Source organism: Dermacentor andersoni, chromosome 3 (assembly GCF_023375885.2).
Source record: "Dermacentor andersoni chromosome 3, qqDerAnde1_hic_scaffold, whole genome shotgun sequence".
Lineage (NCBI taxonomy): Eukaryota > Metazoa > Arthropoda > Arachnida > Ixodida > Ixodidae > Dermacentor > Dermacentor andersoni.
Genome location: NC_092816.1, coordinates 41,541,502 through 41,562,319, shown reverse-complemented (window position 1 = coordinate 41,562,319; position 20,818 = coordinate 41,541,502). Strand labels below are relative to the sequence as shown.

The window sequence follows — 20,818 nt, the reverse complement described above, 5'->3', positions numbered from 1 at the left end:
TCGACTTCGACCCCCACCTGGACTCTCTCGACTCGAAACAGCAGTACTTTGCCGACTGTGGCTTGGTGTCGCCTACACAAGATCCTTCGCCTTCCGAGTCGGTATGGACGACAGCGCGGCTTGCAGACACTGCGGCGGCGAAGAGACTATCGAACTTCCACTGTCGTGGAAGAGACTATCGTGCTTTGCCACTGTCCTCGATACAGCGCGCACCGGCTGTCACTAGCGACCGCGTTGGCACGCCTTGACGACAGGCCACTTTCAGAACAGTCAGTTTTGGAATGCCGACATGAACGGTCGTCGCAGCAAAAGTCGGTCAAGGCTCTGTTGACTTTTCTACGTGACAGTGGCCTATTAGAAAGACTATAATGACCCCATTTCGTCCCTTTTCATATTTTTTTTTCTTACGCTTTCATTTTTGTCACGCTCTTCTTTCCGTCCTTACTTCCCCTTTCCCTTCCCCTAGTGCAGGGTAGCAAACCGGACGTTTTAAGTCTGGTTAACCTCCCTGCCTTCCTCTCATTTGCATCTCTCTCTCTCTCTGTCTTTTTGAAATCGCAGACAAACATATTTCTTTTTTTAAATTTATTTACCTCTACATTAGCAGGATTAGTATTATTGAGAATGTGATCGCGACCACTAAATCAGCCAATAGCGGTTGTGGGCTTGGCTGCTTCCGGTGACGACATTGCGAAGGCGAGAGCATGCGCTCTTTCATTCTTTTTAACACGAGATTGTAAATTCGCTGCTGAGTGTACATTTGGCTCACGTGTTCACACGAGACTCTTTTACCAATCACAAAGAACCGCGTAATATATTCAACGGATTCCCTGATTTAGCTGATTTTCCTAAGTTTAGCCGGTAGGATATGCGCCCCTGGTTGTGTACCCATTGTTAGGCACTCCGCCCGAATGGGTGACACTGCGACACAAGAGGTACAGGTGGCTAGATGTGTTTCGTAATTCTCTGCGCACATGTCTTGTCATCGCTGTTGCTTTGTTGACAGGCATTACACATCGCCTTCGTCCTTGTGACATCGCTGCGCAGACGTTTCACAGTGCATCCACCTGATTTATTGTTTGCACTTCGGCATAGATTGTAAGCGGCGCAGTGCATAAGCATCGCATGAGAATAGTTGTGACCTGTGTGCTGGATAAATTAAGCATTACATGAGATTACATGTTGCATAGGAAAGTGAATACTTTTTGTACGCATCATCCTAAGTCAAGGCAGTACAACAATGACAGGAAGGTGGGGCTGGATAGCGGCAATAGTAATCACGAGAATAATAAAGCTAGACAAAGTTCTGGCAGAACTCATCTTCACGATGACTGTCGATGGTAATCCGATTAGCATTCAAGCAATGTAGCGACACGTGGTATTGGTAAAGACAGCTTTATTTAGAATCTATAGCGGGCATTTTGATAGTTCCATTGCTCCACCCATATGCGACATACACCGCCTCCGGTATCGATCCCCTTTGCTGTGACACTGGCTTGCCAAGGTCGGCCATGGGCACGACCGCGCGACGATGGCTGCGTGATAACGACGCAGTGACGAAGTGGTGTAATCACGAAAAAGAAATGACGTCGACGGAACTACAAAGGCGGTGTGACGACTACGGCACGCCGAAAATGAGATGACGATTCTGAAATAACGGCGATGATGTAGCGGCGGCGAGGGCAGCGCAACAGCGATGACATAAGGACAGTGGGATGGCGGCCAATGTCCGACGACGATGGCGTGAAAACAAATGCATGGCGACGACGGCATGCCAAGTGCGGCATAATCGCGACTGAATGACAGCCACATGATTGGAATGTCATTTATGAAACGGTGAAGGCGGTATGATGTCCATAGTATGACGACAATAAGAGGTCGTTTTGAAGTGATGACGATGTAACGAAGAAAGCGTGACAACGGCAGCATGACGACCATGGCACGACGACGAGATCTTGACGAGGGTCGGATGAAGAAGTTCGAACGACCACGGAACGACCACGACAGCATTACGACGACGGTGTGAGAACATGCACGACGACGACACAATGACGGCGATGGCATGACAACGGTGGGAAGACAACGGGATAAGGATGAGGGTATGACGTTACGACGGCTGTATGACGACGACGGCATGGCGAGATTCGAATAAGGAAGTTGGAATGTAGGTGATGCAGCGACCACGAAGGGGGCATCACGAAAACGAGCAAACACCTAGTGGCCCAAGCTGGTAGATAGCTGGACAGCTGGAAATGGACGGACGGACAGAAAGGGCATAAAGTAGTCAAAGCCAGTTAAAATGTCGGAGTTTCGCCCGAAAGGCGAAGCATCGACTGCGATAGCAAATTACTAAACAGGTATGCAAAACAGAGATAGTAATTTCATCGGCCATGCAAACGTGGGAACATTCGCTTACTAACTGAATTAACAAGCATGGTGTCAGCGCGCACAGGCAAACATGAAAACATTACTCTCGATGACCGTGGACACTCGATGTCAAGACGCTGGCGTTAGCAAGCGCGGCAACAGCAGCGAGCGAGTCACCCTTCGTGCTGCCTATCGCTTCAACACAAACTGAGCGGCGAGAACACAGCACGCACAAAGGTATGAACCGTCTGCAGATCGCTTTCGAGATACGGCGCGCGCGGCCGTGCATAGCACGCATTTGCTGGCGGAGCTGACCCCCACCCTTCCCTCCCACGCAGTATCTGTCTTTAGATAACATATGTATATAAGTTCACTTGTTTTCGATAAAGTTTTTAAAGTAGGCAATAAATGCTGATTCCATTATAATTAATTAGTCTAATAATTTGCGATTTTGCGCACACTGTAGCACGATCGTGTGTACTCTGGGACCTCCTGCTGTAATACTATTAGCGTGTAACTCCAACAGGACTTGCAATAAACTTGACTCAACACACCTCGGGCTTTCTCTAACATAACCTCCAAGGTGGGTGAAGTCTGCCCATACTGCTACGAGCCAAGCGCGCCCCCGGCGGTGGGATCGAACTCCTGCCTACAAGCACAGCAGCCAGACGCTCCACCCACGATCGCACACATCCTGCTGTCAAGTCACCATCGCTCGTTGAAGCGGCCGGCGCGCGCGACACACGGGCCAGTTTCTTGCACGCATTATTCCCCTCCCGAAAGCGAGCGCTTTGCGACGCTGTGTTACGACTGCACTGCTTTCGTGATCGGCCCACACTTTTCGTGTCAGACGGATACCTACAATATGTGCGAGGTCCGCCTCTGATGCTATGGCATTGAAATAATGCGCAGTAGAAGTCGGCCATGATCATGCACATTGCATATTGGTATCTGGCAGACAAACCATGCCGAAGCGCACTAACTTCCTAAGCTCTGGGGCTGAACACTTGACGTGCGTATCTTCGATCCTATTTTCCTTCACCACTCCTGGCATGCCTAGGCATACTGCACTCGTCGTAACGTTACACGGTCATGAAACAGTACAGTAATATTGTCATTGTTGAAGGTCCGCTTCACCTCACAGTGCTTCTTATTGCGAAAAAGTTCGCTTTAGTGTACGTCGCTTTGGCGAATTGAGCAAGCGCTGGTGCAGGGCTTCTTCCCAGAATCCCTCTTGAGAAGAAGCCAGCTTTCACAATGTTGCTTTGCGTTTTGCAAAAGTGCGCTCCTAGAACTCATTCTCCGTGTTGTTCATTGAGGGGAAGCCATCTTTTACGAAAACCAGTCAGAAAGGTGTGAGAGCTCAAACATACCGTAGCTAGTGATTCGTGTTGGTGAATAATGAAGGCTTATAAATTAAGACTTTGTATAACAACCTAGCAACTAACAAAACGCCCGTATTTGTTGGGTCTTGCAGATTAAAACATTTCTAAATATATACGTAAATGGGGTTCTGCGTGTTTCAACGGCGCCTCAACCATTATGGCGATGACGCCTCATAGTGTGCATGTATTTGCGATAGACGTATTTGACAATGCATGTGCTTGTATAAAATTTGTCTTTCTGGCTTACAACCGACTTTGTAAATGAGTCCTCCGGATCTCGAAAATCCTTCATTATAAATGTCATTTCGTTTTAAAGGTCGCCCACCGCACCACTCACAATAGAGCAGGCCAAGCATCTTCAACAAAAGAAAACCGTTATTTAACATGTATTCAACAGAGACTTACAGAAATAAATCGCTATTTCTTTCTTTTTCTCTTTTTGGTTCGCACTTCGCCTGACAGAAACATTTCAGCCAATCTTATTGCATCTAAATTCACAGCATGCTTCGCGGTGAACATAAGAGCTCCGCAAAAAAATAAGAATAAGAAGAAAGCAAAGCTGATATTGTCGGATGCTTCCTTACGCCTAGCTTGCTGTCAAAGCTTTTTGGCTCATCCGCAAAGTAGTTAAGAGGGCTCTCGGGCTACCCATCAGGACCCATACCGAGGATCTCTTGAAGCTGGGGCTACATAACACCGCCGAGGAGATTGCCGAAGCACAAGAACGCGCGCAACTCAGTCGCCTGGCCACCACAGCGGCAGGTAAACGCATCCTCGCAGAGCTGGGTTACCACCCTGCGGAATTCCGGATGGTCAGTAGCCCGATCCCTAGGTGCATTCGAGACAAGTTCGTAGTGACCCCTGTGCCCCGAAACGTTCATCCCGTCCACAACGAGGGCACACGCAAGGCCAGAGCAGCAGCCATCCTCAAACAGATCAAGCAACACGACATTAAAGCAAGCTTCGTCGACGCCGCGGAGTCCAGTGACGGGAAGACCTTTGCAGTAGTTGTGGTCGACTCGAGCGGCAAGATTTGCAACAGCGCCTCGATTCGCACTTCAGACCCTGGAGTCGCCGAGCAAGTCGCCATCGCTCTCACCCTGCTAGATGGTCGTGGGTCCGAAATTTATAGTGATTCCAAAACGGCAGTTAGGGCTTTTCAGAAGCGTTGTATCGCCAAGGAAGCTGTTCGTCTTCTTAGCGGCTCGAGTCCATATGCTCTCACAAACCATTCAATTCACTGGTTTCCCGCTCACGTAGGGTTGGTCGAGGGTGCTCCCCCGAACCTCAATGAGTCTGCTCACGAGGCTGTGCGTGACCTCACCGACCGCGCTTCCTCTATAAGAAGCACTGACTCCCCTCCTCTCTGCGGTCACAGGGACGCTCCCGCTACTCACAACGAGATTATTAAATATTTCTACATGTCCAGAAGGGTCTTTCCACCCCCTTACCCCAAGTTGAATAGGGGGCAAGCCGTTTCGCTTAGGCTTCTACAGACCAGCACATATCCGTGTCTATCCGCTCTCCACGAGGCTTACCCCGACGTGTATCGCGACGACGCCTGCCCGTCCTGCGGCCAGACCTCGACTCTACCTCACATGCTCTGGGAGTGCGGGTCGACATACCCCAAGTTCATCAAGGAGGAGTGGGACTAGCTTCTGCGTAACCCCGCTCTAGAAAAGCAAATCCTGGCCGTCCGGCGTGCCTGCGACCTGCCGTGGTGCCGTGGTGGGCTAAACCTGCCGGTCCCGACGTGGGACAAGCCGGGTGCGCGACGAATTCGCGTTCTCGCCGGACGTGCAATAAAGTTTATTCACTCACACACTCACTCGTTCACGTGATCTTTACCACTGTTGTCTTCGTTGACATTCGCGTCCTTCCGTCCTTGATCGCTGTGATGTTCCTCGATGGTCATCACGTAGTCGTCAACCGCGACGTATTCATCAGTCGTCGCATCCGATGATGCATTAGAACAAGCAGCACATACGTGTTGAACATTTCCGGAAGTAGTGCAGTTTGGCCATACCTCTGACATGGGCACGTTCGTCAGGTGGGACCCGCCGTTGTTAATCATTGGCGATGGTGTTGGGCTGCTCAGCACGAGGTCGCGGGATCGAATCCCGGCCACGGCGGCCGCACTTCGATGGTGGCGAAATGTGAAAAACACGTATGTACTTCGATTTCGGTGCACGTTAAAAATTCCCAGGTGCCCCAAATTATTCCAGAGTTCGCCACTACGGCGTGCCTCATAGTCAGACAGTGGTTTTCGCACGTAAAACACCATAATGTAATAATTTTCGTCAGGTCGGTAGCTATAGCGCTGCCGTTAGCACAGAGCGTGCACCTCGGTGACATCTGTGGAGAACAGTGGCGGCACCGCTACGCGGCGTACGTTTATGAAGCACCAAGTAAACCGCCGTGGACGCCTAAATTTCTTCATTGTACAGGGAAATTCGTTGCACCGGTCTTCGTTGTAGAGGCGCTCACAATGCTCATTAAAGAAAGGAATACAGCCGGGACGAAATCAACTCTTCCTTATAGGGGACATGTCGCTGTAGAGGCGTTCGACCGCATGTCGACACTTTTCGAGGCAAATATCTTGTCTCAAATTTGTGGTGCGTTAATAAATAGCGTCACTTAGCCTCGAGTTTCTACTTTTCAGTGAGCCTCAGAACATTGCAAACAAGCGCAACTGTTTATATGACGACAGAAATCATTATGCGTGCTTCCCGAACGTCATCTAGGTTTAACGACATGCAGGATGAGAAATGTCGTGGTATATATGCGAGGTGAAACGTGAAAGTAGAAGAAGAAGAAACTTTATTAAAGAACAGTCCGGCAGTTTTTGCTGTGGTGGCCTCAGGTGGCGGCTCGAAGTCCTTGAACTCGGGCGGTATCTTCGGCTTGCCGGACGGCCCAGAGCTGGTCTGCCAGCTCTGAACTTTTGATAGCCGCCTCCCAGTGGCGGCGACGCCTACGGAGAAGGTCCCCGGCGGCTCCCGCATCCGGGGCGGCGTCGGGAAGAAGCGAGCTCGAGCCTTCCCGTACTCTGGCAACGGCCGCGATAATGGACGCATCGCCAACAGAGCTGGTTTGATTACCGTTGTTGCCGGCACATTCCGAGAGCATGTGTCGCAGCATTGCTCTCTGTCCGCAAGTTTTACACGCGTCTGTTGGATATAAACGCGGATAGCAGTGGTGCAAGATAGCGGGGCTAGGGTAGGTGTGTGTCTGGAGCAAGCGTAATGTTACGGCCTTGTTCCTGTTCAATTTATCGTGCGGTGGCGGGAATGTGCGTCTTGCAAGTCTGTAGTGTTGGGTGAGGTCTCTGAACGTGGTTAGGCGATCGCCCCACGCCCAGTGTGTTTCTTGTTGCTGTGTTTCTGTTGTAGTGTCCCGATCCGGCAGATCCGATGCCCCGCTCTCGGGGGCGGAGGCGGCCACATAATCAGCAGCGGCTCGGCGTGTGAGACCTCGAGCCGTGGCGTGGGCCGCCTCGTTGCCCGCGAGCAGAACGTCGGTATGCGCCGGGGTTCATAGGAGGAAGACCGTAGAATTTTAGGGTAGCGAGGGCGATGACGAGTCCCCGTCGTCAGAAATTTGGAGTATGCGGGCCGCTTCCCGCGAGACACGACCGCGCGCGAAGCCGCGGATTGCCGCCTGCGAGTCGCTGATCACGATCGCAGCGTTCGGCACACCGCGACGAGTGCTAGGGCTATCGCGGCTTCTTCGGCCGCCTCCGTGTATCCCGTGGTCACCGTGGCGCTAGCGAGGTACTTACCCGTGCGGTCTACAACCGCGATCGCGTGTGCGCTTCTCCCTCCTCCATATCGCGCCGCGTCTACGTACACCGCCTCGTTGCTGTTACGAAACTTCTTCTGAAACGTGAAGCGTGAAAGTAGCGAGAATCTTTTGTTTCTTTTATTTTTATTCTCATATCTTCGAGCATCCCAAAATATTATTCACTTTCAAGTTACTCCATGTCGCACAACACAAACTTGCCCCGCCGCTTTATTACTTGTTCACAATTATTCACCAGCTCTTGCAAACTGACAGCCCTCAGATATTTCGTCATTTTCATTCCCGCCTTATCTCCTCCGCATCTTCAAAACGCCTGCGCTCCAGTCTTGGAGATAAGAACTCGCAAGGGGTAAGATACCAGGAGCAAAAGTTACAGGAGGCGAGTTAAGATAGCGTTCCTATCACAGCGTTTATTAGGAAACGCCACACGCTCGGTGCTATTTGGGTGGAAGCTTTGTGATGCGCAAGCCATTCGCCCGACTTCTACAGAGTGCGGCGTTTTCTTCGAATCGCGAAACCGCTCAGGCGCTCCTACGAAAAAATGCTGGCTGACCGACCTTGCGGTACAAAACTCAAAGGAACAGGTTCTTCGATATCAAAAAATTTCACAAGTGAAGATAACTTGATGAACACAGGTTATTCTTTGACGCCCGCCATCGCAAATACCGACGCTGGTGGCGAAAGAGCCTCGAAAGAAAGCAGACTAGTGCGAAGAGAAAAGTTAAAACGCAGGCGCTAGTTGGTCCACTGAGAGTAGCGATATATAAGTCCACGCACCTAGCCGCAGGTGTCCATATACTTTGTGTCCAAAAGCCGACGTCTAATACGGGATTCCGTCTGCTACAATTGCTTCCGTCGCATGCAACCTGCAAAAGCTTAGCCTCCAAGATCTGCATCTGTTATCAAGAGGGCGCCATCCCTAGGGCGAGGATTTGGACACCACCAAATGACACTTCCGCCTCAATGAAAAAAAAAAGTTGTCGTTAACTTTGGGCATGCCCTGGCAATAATATGTTGAAAATTACGTAGTGAAATGTTGCAAGTTTAAGAACCTATCCGCAGTAAAGAGACCTTGTGAGACTATAGTGCGCAAACAAAATTGAACTATAAAGGAGGTCAACAGATCCGTGTCATATCGTAGACAAATCCACGCATCCTTGTAAAAGTAGAAGAAATAGTATCAATGTCGTAGCAGTAGCATATTTCTCGCTAGTAGCACTAGTACGAAACTCTATGCTGCACCCACACAACCGATGTCGCGACTTAAACCATCCGCATTGTATTATTTTCAAGTCAAATAAAATCAAATAACGGGTTGTAACATCCCAGACCACTACACGGGTTGTGTCTGACAGCGCAGTGAGAGATTCGGAATAGTTTTCATAAATCTAAATCTAAGAAGACCTAAGAATGTACCTAAATCTAAGAAGACGCATTCAGCTTTGCCAACGCCATGAAGATCGACTTCACTCAATAGCACATCTCACCGAAACATAAGCGGTAGGTGGTTACTGTGCACGTTCCCTTATGAAACAGCTACGAATTGTCATAGGCTCGTCATTTAATGTATCGTCGTTGCGTTAGCGAATAATTACAAGCGAAAAGTAGTGATTCGCGTATACCTAAACCATTAACCTCTGTCAAGAAGAACAAAAAATAATAATAAAGCAAATAAGCAGAGAAAGTGTGCGTTCTAGGGAGTCTGTACGTAGCAACGTCCGCATTGTTCGAGTTAGTTCGAAATGTCGTTCGTTCACTTTTTGTCAGCGTCGGCCTCCTCAGAATTTGCTGAGTGGTCACCCGCGGTCTCTTCAGAGTGCTTCCCCGGAGTCTTCCTCTTGTGAACCCGCTGCGGCCGCTTGCTCGGCTTCGGCTGGAGCATGCGCTGCTTCGCGTTCAGCCTCAGCCTCAACGGCTGCAGCCTCCACCGGAACGGGTGCAGCCTCCACCGGAACGGGTGCAGCCTCCACCAGAGCGGGTGCAGCCGCCATTGCCTCCATCTCACTCCGCATATGGAAGGCCTGCTGGTAGGCAACCACGGGGTGCACGAAGAGTGCCTGCACCCGTGCACGAACACGTTCGGCGCCCTTTGAAGGCCGATTGCAGAGACAAATAAAATCGCGTAGACTGGTAAATGGCACTTGAGTTGTTCATCCGAGGCCCCCTCGGGTGCCTCATCGGTGCAATTTTTCTTGGTGTATACAGTGCGGTACACAGTTAAACGGAACACTCTCGCATGTCTCTCTCTCTCTTACGATGCTGGCGCTCTTATTGCGCGTTCAAATTCAAGCTATGTGAGTAGAATAGGTAAGTGTGTGTAAAGATGCCAGCGTCACCAACGACATGCGATCTTCGCACGTGTTCTGTGTCCCGTTTAACAGTGTCCCCCTGTACTGTGCACTTATATACTTGTACTAAACAGTTGTCTTTAACGTTATATCCTTTCTGCCAAAATTAAGCGCCACTTCTGTTAAACCAACCCCCGCAGCCTCCACCACGGCCCCGTACACATACTCCAAATTTCGTGCCATTACCACGTTACGACCCCCACCACCACGTGCTAATGGTTGTGGCAACATAGAAATGGCATAGACTCGAAAGCCTAAGTGTAGCACCGCCGGCACTGCTCGTCACTACTAAGCCTGACAACGACCGTGAGTGATGCACCAAGAGTGAACGATCAAACTCGCCGTCGCCCATCGCAGGTTTAGCATGGCTAACCTGGCAGTGGTGAATGTGGCGATTCCGACTAGTAAAAAAGAAGACTGGTTGTAACTACTGTGGGCCTGCGATTAGCCCCTCTAGAGCAAGAATTGAATACGCATCGAATAGTGCCAGAAGAGAATATTATGTTATTATGTTATTATGCGATATTATGTTTGATCGCGCGCAGTAGACGATCTAATATCCACATGTATTAGAACTAACAAATAGCGACATCCGAAGGCCAAGTCGAATTGGATAAAATTCGATTCGTAATTCAATATTTTTCAAATATTCTCACACCTCTAGAAAATGCCGTTTATTCAGCGTTGCTCGCAGTGTTTACCCATATCTTATTTTGTTGTACTAAAGAGGTTCCGTTTTCACATTTAGTTTTGTTGTCCCTAGGTGACGCGACAGACAGGCGGACTTCCAAGCTTTTCCCCATTCAGTGTTTCAAAATGTCAAAGTCACGGTCAGCGAAGTTTTGAGGGGGTTTGGCTATTCAATTACATTAAGTTGCTCTGCGGTTCTATTCGGTACATCGTCCCATTCTGTCATATTGTCACGAGAGCTCGTGTAGACTTATGTAATGGCGGCATTTTGAGCCAATCGGAAAGGCGGAAGCAGCGCTCTGAGCCAATCAGAGCTGACAAGATGGGGAATTTGACAATATGGCGAAATTGACAATGTCTACAATAGCACAATGTCTACAAGTGATTCTCACCTCAACACCGACACTGGCTACGATGAAATACGCCGCGTGTGGCGAAAAGGCCTGCGTCGTGGGACAAGAGAAACGAAAATCAGGGCGAGAACTCTCTAAACACGTACGCTTGACTAATAATAAATCCACGCTCCCCGGCAGCTTCGAGCAGCCAGGGCCAGAGCGATAGGGAGGCAGCCATCTTCTTTTCCTTTCGGAACAGGGCCGTATCCGGCTACATAGAAAAGAATTCAGTTTTGTTCGGCGTATTAATACGTCTTTAACGCGTACATGTCACTTTGACGAGGTGAGTTTTCGCGGTTCTGTGACGTCGCGTGACAGACAGGCGAGGTGGGCGAAGCCCGAAAACGGTTGACCAATAGCAAAGGGAGAATGGCGAAAAGACGTTGAATCATAAATAATTATTTTTCTTTCTTTTGGTCGAATCATGGATTATCAGTGTGCACACATCATATCAGATGGGGTGCTCTCGTGGTTTTCCTGACGTCGCGTGGAAGAGACGCAAAGTGCGGGTAAATTTTGGGACGAATTGTGGATGGCTGATTGCAAAGTTGGAATAGAAAAGTTTGGAATAGGTTTCTGTTATAGCGCCCCACATTACCTGAACTTAACTCGATTATGAATGCTGCATCTTACACTCTCCAAATGCAGTGTCGGTTTACTCTACTTGTGCAGAATAAACGCACTCTTTTGGGGAGTGGTGTACGAGATATGTCGAATTTTATTTAACTGTGTATGAATAAGTTAGTCTCGTGAAAAAAAAATGGTCGCAAGCACACGCTTAGTAGACTGTCACACAAGACCGCCAGAAATCAAGTAGCCATCTCCAGAAATAGGCGGACGTTGAAGTCAAGTTCGGCACTCGGTATGACGTAAGCACCCTGGTCAACGTGATCCGACATAAAATCAGGTGACAGTGCTTTTCTCCCACTACTAATGACAAAACAATATGAATGGAAGAGCGCTCGCGTATTTTGTACACACCTCTTCTTGATGCAGAAGGCCAAGCTGAATCTTCGCCGCGGCAGATGTTGGCTTCAAAAAGAAGGAACACGAGCGAAAACAAATGTTGGCTACCGCCACCTTACCGAAACTCACTACCGCCAGTGCGCAGTGCCACCCCAACTCACTAACCCCCCCCCCCCCCCCCCCCCCGCGCAGCCTTCTCCCCCCTCCTCTGCCCTCCAAAGAACTTACATTATGTATTATAGACACACTAAAGAAAAATAAAAGTCGAGCTAGGCCAAGAAATTGTGTGTCTAGAAGCCTATCATCGTTTTCCGGGTGGCGATGCGTCAGTTCTCGGCACGTGGAAAATTTCCACCGCAGCTGCTCCTCAGTTTGAGCTTCCCGTGATGTTACCGCCCATGCGACCTCTCTCTATGGCGCTCTCGGTGAATCAGCAAGTGATGACGTCAAAAGAGAGGTGCCGTTGTCCCCCCCCCCCCCCCCCCCCAAAAAAAAAAAATGGGTGACGCCACTCCGATTTTCCATTCTCGTCATTTTCTCGCTTACGAAAGCTCTGTTTCTCACTAAGAATGACGAGTTCGTTTTCCCAGAACCCTTATCTGTCAATCTAGCTTGACTTGATACGTTCCTCTAGTGTCGCTTTAGATTCATCTTCGTTTCAACAATGGAGAACTGACGTGATATTTTCGACGTTCAGTTACTGCTTAAATGCAGGTCCGCAACTTCAAACATTTACCGAAAGAAATGCTTGCAAGACAGAGGGCACCCTAAATAGCTTACTATAACAGCGCTTCCACAGCAAGTTTCGGCTTTATTTGCCAAGAGGTGTCTGTGTATCGTGACGACATGATGCCTAAAGTTGCCACGTGGAAGCTGGACATTGTGACGTTCTGGCACTCCTTCCGACTCGCTCGGCGTCCCAACATACTTGTACTCAAGCCAAGTTTATTTCCAACACGTACAGATTAGTGTTGAAGGCCAGCCTGGCAAGAAAGCTACAGGAGTACCGCCTGACGAGGCCAGGGAGGCTCGTTGTGAGGCCCAATGTAGCAGCATAGCAGGCGATTGGTTAATTTAATCGAAGCGTTGGAGATCATTGTTTCACTCACCTTGAACGGGTCGTAGAGCAAGTAGGCAGCGGCGTACAAGAGCATTCCTGCAAGGCGCCCAAGCATGGCTGTCGAGCTGAATATCATGAGGCTCAATCTGTCCTGGTAGGAGAAAATGGTTACAGCGTTGTGATCGAGGGGGCATTCGTGAAAGCCGAATGATATGTGCTAAACGTTCTTCAAACTCATCATTGCAACGAGAAAGACCGGCAAAATGATTATTCTGTTGCAGATACACCTACTGCTGCTTTTCGGGGACATGGTTTCCCCATTTGAGCGGAAAACACAGCCTTTTGCAGGCATGAACAAAAGATGACACGACAAACACGGCGCTCAGCTCAAGTTAATTTCGAAGCTCTTGACCCTTCTTATACCAGTCAAGGCACTTCACTGCACATGTCATGCAACAAGGACAAAACCAGAAGATGTTCCAAAATTACGATACATCAACTAAAGCCATTTTGCACATATAGATTTTCTTGAAGACACTTCAGCAAAGATCATTCATTTTTTACAGCGCTATATTAGGAGTGACGACTATCGGTGAATGGGCGATAGTCAGTTTATATCTTACGTTATTTAACTTTTAATTATATTTCAATTATTATGTTAGTTCACATGTTACGACGCTGATATGGATGCCGACCGGTGTTCGATGTACGTCAAATTGTATCGGCTCTTAATGCAACTAGCATTGTTTGTCTACTTCAGGCATTTTGAGTCTATCTATCTATCTATCTATCTATCTATCTATCTATCTATCTATCTATCTATCTATCTATCTATCTATCTATCTATCTATCTATCTATCTATCTATCTATCTATCTATCTATCTATCTTGTTACGCCAATTAACCCACTGGCCAGACATCTTGACATTGACTCCCCAGAATTTTTTTTATATGTGACCAACACGGAACAGATGTCGTGGATCTTCTTGGTTAACCTTTTTATGACGGCACCCATGTCGATACACGAAAAAAATCTTATATCTAGATGCGCCAGACGCATCGAGAATATATGCCTAATCAATGAAAACAAAAATATTTGCTGAAACTTTTTCAGCAAGAGGGAGGAAACCTGAATCAGAAAATTGCCCGACGCGGTGGTTTAGCGGCTATAGTGTTGCGCTGCAAAGCACGAGGTTGCGGGATGAAATACCGTCCGTGGCGGCCGCATTTCGACGGGGGCGAAACGGAAGAACGCCAGTTCCCCGTGCATTGAGGGCGCGTTAAATATCCCCCTGGTCGCAAAATTTAATCCGGGGTCCGCCACTACGGCGTGCCTCATTATCGAGTAATGGTTTTTGCTAGTAAAAGCGCAGAATTCAATTCCGAGGCAGAAAACTGAAAGTGGGCTTGACCCCAGGCCATCTAAGGCTTTTCCTGCTTTCATTTTTTTGATCGCTGCCTCTTTTCCCGAATTTGCGTGCGCTGCTCTGGTCTTGCTTGCGTGCACCGCTGGGTCTCGTGCCACACCAGGAGATGACGCTCGCCTCCGCGTATCCCAGGCTATAAATATTCAGAGTAGAAACGACACCGTTATATGTGGCCTTTTTAGACATTACAGGAGCGTGTGACAAAGTAGACTGCAACATTCTGGGGGGCATTCTGGAAGGAGAAGGCTAGGGCGACGATTGTATGCAGCTTTTGAGAGAGATTTATTTAGAAAATACCGTCTGCGTTGAATGGGAAGGGGTGAGGAGAGAGGAATAAGTTGATACCGCCAAGGGACTGAGGCAGGGGTGCCCTTTATCCCTACTGCTGTTCATGATGCGCATAGTCCGGATGGAAAAGGTGCTAGAGGGTAGTAATATCGGGTTTAACCTCTGATACAGACAGGTGAGTTCAGTAGTAGAGCAGCAGCTTCCAGATTTGTTTTATGAGGACGACATTGTGTTGCTAGCTGACAAGTGATTTGCAACGTCTGGCTGATATCTGTGGACAGAAAGGAGATAATTTAGGTCTGAAATTCAGCGTTAAACGTCTGGTGTTATGGCACTTAAAGAAAACAGTGAACAGAGAGTGTCAATACAGGGCAAGGAAACATCTCGCTAAAAGAATATACATACCTGTGTATATGGATAAACCAAGGCAACAGGTAGACGTAAACACAGAAAAAAACCAATGACAGTAAACGGGAAGAGAAATGGCGGCCATAATAAAACACAGAGCGCTAGGAGGATACAGCAGGTGCGAGGTGCTCCGGGGTATGTACAATGGTGTTATGATTCCAAGACTTAGATTTGGAAATGCGGTTGTTTGCTTGAAATCAGGGGTACAATCAGGACTCCATGGGAACCAAAGGTCAGTGGCACGCGTCGCATTGGGCGTTCACGGGAAGACTACAAATGAAGCTGTGCAAGGTGATATGGGCTGGACTAGTTTTGAAGTGAGGGAAGCTCACAGTAAAATTGAATATGAAGAACGGCTGAGGAATATGGAAGAAAGTAAATGAGCTGGGAGAGTGTAGAGGTATCTGTACAGGGAGAACATTGTTTCACAGTGCAGGAAAAGTACTAGGAAGCTTACCAGCAGGTATACGATCTGTATGATGAGCAACATGGCAACAAAGAACGTCAAGCGAAAAGTCAGGGAGGTGGAGATAATCTCATGGGTGGCGGCAATGGAAAAAAAACCTGCTATGAATAACTACTCAAGAGGGAAAAACGAAATCAGGGAAGCAATCTATGATAACTCAAAACGAAGCGAGATCAGGACGCCTTAGAACATGGAATTTTAAAGCGATATACAACAAGGAAGAAGCATGTGCTTGCTGCAATAAAGCTAGGGAAACGATGGAGCATGTTTTATTAGAATGTGAAGATATCTGCCCAGCTCTCGATTTAGGCATCTCTGACCTCCTTAAAGCCCTTGGGTTCCGCGAGAACATAGGGAAAGCAAACTTGTCCAAAGTAGACATTAGCAATATGCTATTGGAAGATTGGTTGAATAAATGTAGGGAATCGGACAAACAACGGAGGCGTACAAAAACAAAGACCCCTATAGGAGTTCAGAAATTTCGGTTATGAATTCATCGCGGTTGTCCTTTCTTTTGTTTCTTTCTTAACATAGTTAAGACATTAGGCAATATAATAAAAACAGCTTTGTTGGGCAGCCCACCTCCCCGTATCAAAGGGGACGCTCATAACATACATACATACATACATACATACATACATACATACATACATACATACATACATACATACATACATACATACATACATACATACATACATACATACATACATACGTACGTCCGTCCGTCCGTCCGTCCGTCCGTCCATCCATCCATCCACCCACCCATCCATCCATCCATCCATCCATCCGACTCGCTTGCATTTTCGGTGTACGAAGAAAAGGCGGCATCAGTGCTGGAGTGTGGCGAGCGGAGGCCCATAACTGAAGTTGAACCGTACAGTCGATAGTGACAATTTCGACGTTTGCTGCTTTTCTTTATACATTTGTTTCTCTTCTTCATTCCCACTAATATTTTAGTATTTTAATTAGTGTTATCATGGCTACGGCGCAGCACTAGCGCCCGCCCTTTCTAAAGGGTGAAGCCACATAAACATCAACATAATCAACGTCAGAGCCGAGTGAGCGGAGCGTGACAGCGCGGCCACCTGGCGCCGTCACGTTTGCAGTCAAACGCAAAGCGCTTCTCTGGACACCCTCCACGCTCGGGCTGCGCATGCGCGTTCATCACAGTGACAGCACGGCATCGCCGACGGCGACGGCGCAGACGCGCCTCGAGCGTCCGTACGATTGCTATGGGAATAAAAGCTGAACGTTGTAGAGAAAGCTCGTGCAACATATTGACACAATTATTGAGCAATACCTTTGCATTCTAATAAACAGAAGACGGCGAGAAAGCAAGGCAAACATTCGCGAATGAATTTTGTGGTCTTTTAGAGGTCTTTTAGAAAAAGAAAGACCCTTTTTAGACTCTAAGTACGAACAAATAATTTGTTTGGTCTGTTAAATCTACGAGTGCGTAACTGTGTTCCGTTTCTCAGCGAAGCGCACAAAGCACAGCTGTGCGCGCCATTTCTGGAGAAGCATTGCGCTTTAAGTTCCAGAGTCGACACGATAGCAATCCCATCTCTACCTTTCGCTATTTCCAATCAATGAGGCCTGCCTGTTGTGATTGTGCATTTGAAACGAGCCTTAATAAGACCACTGCACCTGAGCGGCGGCGACGATCCAGACGACGACGAAGCCCACGTTCACCGTCCTTAGGAGGCAACCGGTACCGCGAGACAACCAGACGTAGGGACGCCCTGGCAGACGAGATCGCGTTAGATCAAGTTGGATTAACCTAGCTAAACGTGTATTACAGTCCTCCTCACAGAGAAACAAGGGCGCTGGTACCTCGAGACACGAAAGTGCTGGATTCATAGCGAGTCGCTAGATTCATAGCAATGGGACTATGAAGTACACCTTACGCAAACTAACGCATAGGGCTCGGGAACCACGGTTTTCAACTATAGTCGGTCACGTACTATGAGTGACAAACAAGCTCTGCCCACAAAAGCCCAGTGCAGTTACCTTTCACCTCTGAAAGAGAGCCAAGCAAGATGGAGTACGTTAACGACTTCGCTCTGTTAACGTGTCTGCTAGGCCAAGTGGAAAATAAAAACTCGTTGTCCCAAGGAAAAATATCCCGTTTGGCTGAGACACCGATACAGGATAACTCATAAAATTTTGCCAGGACGCTCAGGTTTCGCCGCAAAGCCAGTGGGGCAAAGACACATCTGCACGGAGCAGAAGGCCGTTTTAGGACGCGCAATACGGCTTAAGGTAACACAAAGGAGCAAATCTATTTGACTGGCGAATATATGCAAATTGTGTTTGAGTGTGACAGCGTAAATATGACTTTTTACTTTAATATTGGGTTGTCATTGACTAAAAACCACAGCCTCCATCACCCTTCCACGCGCCCTCTTTCGCGTGGTGGTGAGCGTATCGCAGCGGAAGCTGACAACGCTGGATCGTATATATATACTGTATGCAGCGAGGAAAACAGCGCACGTGATAAGACGCTTCCACGAGTACCGAAACAACGCTGGTGGCCGCATGAGGTGGCCGTGAGATGCCACCTCATAAGCGTGAGGTGGCCGCATTCAATAGTACGCAATATAATCCCGGGTGCAATCGGTGGAGCTGCTAGGGAAAAATAATATAAACTGCAGTATCGTTTACGCGCTTCATCTGCAATGAGTTCTGTTTGCACTAGGACCATCAAGAGCACAGCAAAGGTGTGTCAGGAGTCTTCCCAACACTGTTCGACTGCACCGTATCGTGTTGAATTCGCCATTATGTCATCTCCGGTCGGTTCCCAGGGCGGCTGTGACCTTTCTCACAATGAGAACATGCGGGAATTACAACGACAATAAGTGCAGAAAATATACAATAACCCCAATAGCACCGCCCCCTTGCATTGACTCGCGCGTAATTGAATTCGCGCCTCACAAATTCAGATTTTGGAGTACTCACTATTCGGATTGCCAAGCGATGCCATCGCTATCATGAGCGTCACCTCGACGATCAGGAATGCGACATTGAGTAACTGCAAAAAGCCCGAGAATTCAGATATTCATGGTTAAAAGCAGCGCAAATATAACGGAAAACACAAGAGAGAGAAATACACAGGATGACACAAGATGGCACAAATACACAAGATGACACACGTTCTTTCAAAACAAACGGTTTACAACCACATGAACGACAATGTAGACCATATGTCATATTCAGGTATACATGAATAAAAAATCACGTGAAATCATTTAAGCTCTCCGGATAAAGAAAAACCACGAACATTGTGTTTCCGTACCATCTATCAAACTGCACGGTTGTGCAGTTTGACAGATGCACAACCGTGCAGGAAAAAAAAAACGCAAGAGCTTAATATTTATTCGCGCATTATAAAGAGGCAGTTCTGTCTGTTGTCATTGTCATTCGGGCAGCAAAAAAAAAAACGTTTGGCCATCCCAACTGGGTCAAGTCGGAGCTTTGGGCATTTACTCAAAAGTCGGGACTGTGCCGCCGCTGTATTAGGGGCGGATGCCAATTCTATGCGTCATCAGTGTCAAAGTCCATCGTGAAGCACAGCTTCGAACGGGCGTCCTTTTGAAGGCGTTGCTGCTCTTTACTCATTTTATTTGTTTGTTTGCTCCTCGATGCTTTCTTTTAAGTGACACAGGAAAATAGCGAGCATAAGCAGTACTCGTCGAGGACACTTCTCTGTGTCGGCCCCGGTGGATCTCTGCGTACGAGCCCAAAGGTTCGGCGGACCGCAGTTTTGTAACGGTCTTCAAGGATTGGCGGAATTAGAGCGAGGAATAGCGCTGTTTTTTCACGGCCTGTCCGGGCCTACACTTACCGCATATCCAAGTGCACATTTTCGAGCCGATTGCCTGCTCTTGCTTGGTGCGCATCCCATGTCCGGCAGTCCCTCTTCTTCTTCTTCTTCTTCTTGATGATGATGATGATGTCCTGGAGTTTGGCGCTTACCCACTCGCGGGGATTGGCCAAGAGTCGGGCAGACTTTGCTTGTGTGTTCAGAAAAGGAGGTAAAAATCTAAAATTTTGTTACATGAATTTAGGCGAGGGAAAATCGAAACGGTTCAGTAGATTGTCATGCTACGTAGAGGAAAAAGATAATTATATTTAATATATCAATGAGGCAATAGAGGAGGAATGAATAGAATAATATGGTCATCAATGAAATCGGTTTGATTCAATAATAAATTTTTCTAAGGCGAAGCACACATTCCTGTGTGAGTGCCCAAGCACAGACGCTCCGAAAGACAGCAGTACCGGAGTGTTCAATGGCAGACCAAGCTGTCGCACTGTAATTTCTAATGTCATTTTCCTCATGGAGGAGAAACGCCGGCATTCCAGTAGGTAGTGCTCAATCGTCTCTAATGCATTGCAATAATGGCACAATGGGGATATTGCCAGACCAGATCGGTGCATGTAAAAATTTAGAGATGGGACTCGACAACGTAGTCTCGTTAATGTAACTTCCGTTTGTCTTGTTTTGCAAAACTTCCTGCTCCAAGGGAATTGTAAGTGGCGTAGTTCCAATGATGATTTGAGGTTCGATTGAGATGTTAAAAGGATGTATCTTCAGAACCTGGCGGACGTGATAAAGCATGTATTGTTCCTGCTGCTGCTGCTGATGCTGTTGCTGCTGCTGCTGAAGAAGAAGAGGAAGAAGAAGATGATGATGATGATGATGATGACGACGACGACGACGACGATGATGATCATGGTGATGATGGTGATGACGATGATGGTGGTGGTGGTGGTGGTGGTGTGGTGATGATGATGATGATGATGGTGATGATTATGATGATGATGATGATGATGATGATGATGATGATGATGATCCTCTTTTAAGGGGCGTATCCACTACGGCGCATAGGCCAAAAATCGATCAACAGGAGCTAGATGAAAATAATTCTAATTTGAAGATGAAAAGCGCGAATTAAAAAGAAAACACAAACAAATAAAGTGGAGGGTCAGGAAGAATCACATCTGGTCGGGGAAATAATTGTCAATAAGAACACATGGCGCCGACCAATCTACAGTAAAGTCAAATAAAAAAACCTTCCGGCTTCTGCACGGGAGCCTTGTTGTTCACAAAGACAAAACTGCGAAGTACAGTCATTTAAGTGTGTGTCATTGCGTGCTGCAGGCATCGCGCATTTATACAAGGCGCGGGATGGGGGGGGGGGGGGGGGGAGG

General features: G+C 47.9%; 1 protein-coding gene across 2 annotated transcripts; it reads right to left on the bottom strand.

Moving 5' to 3' along the window:
- Positions 1-7,730: 7,730 nt before the first annotated feature.
- On the bottom strand, positions 7,731-19,533 carry LOC126517114 (uncharacterized). 2 transcript variants are annotated; one of them, XM_072286714.1, is made up of 5 exons: positions 19,449-19,533; positions 18,563-18,635; positions 13,062-13,163; positions 10,984-11,034; positions 7,731-9,610 (listed from the first exon to the last, which is right to left on the bottom strand). In XM_072286714.1, exons 3-5 carry the CDS (start codon positions 13,146-13,148, stop codon positions 9,365-9,367), a joined length of 384 nt encoding a protein of 127 aa, XP_072142815.1. In that variant the 5' UTR covers positions 13,149-13,163; positions 18,563-18,635; positions 19,449-19,533; the 3' UTR covers positions 7,731-9,364. The 2 variants fall into 2 exon arrangements, with proteins under 2 accessions (XP_072142815.1, XP_072142816.1); XM_072286715.1 differs by lacking the exon at positions 19,449-19,533 and having other exon boundaries at positions 18,563-19,291.
- Positions 19,534-20,818: the final 1,285 nt, after the last annotated feature.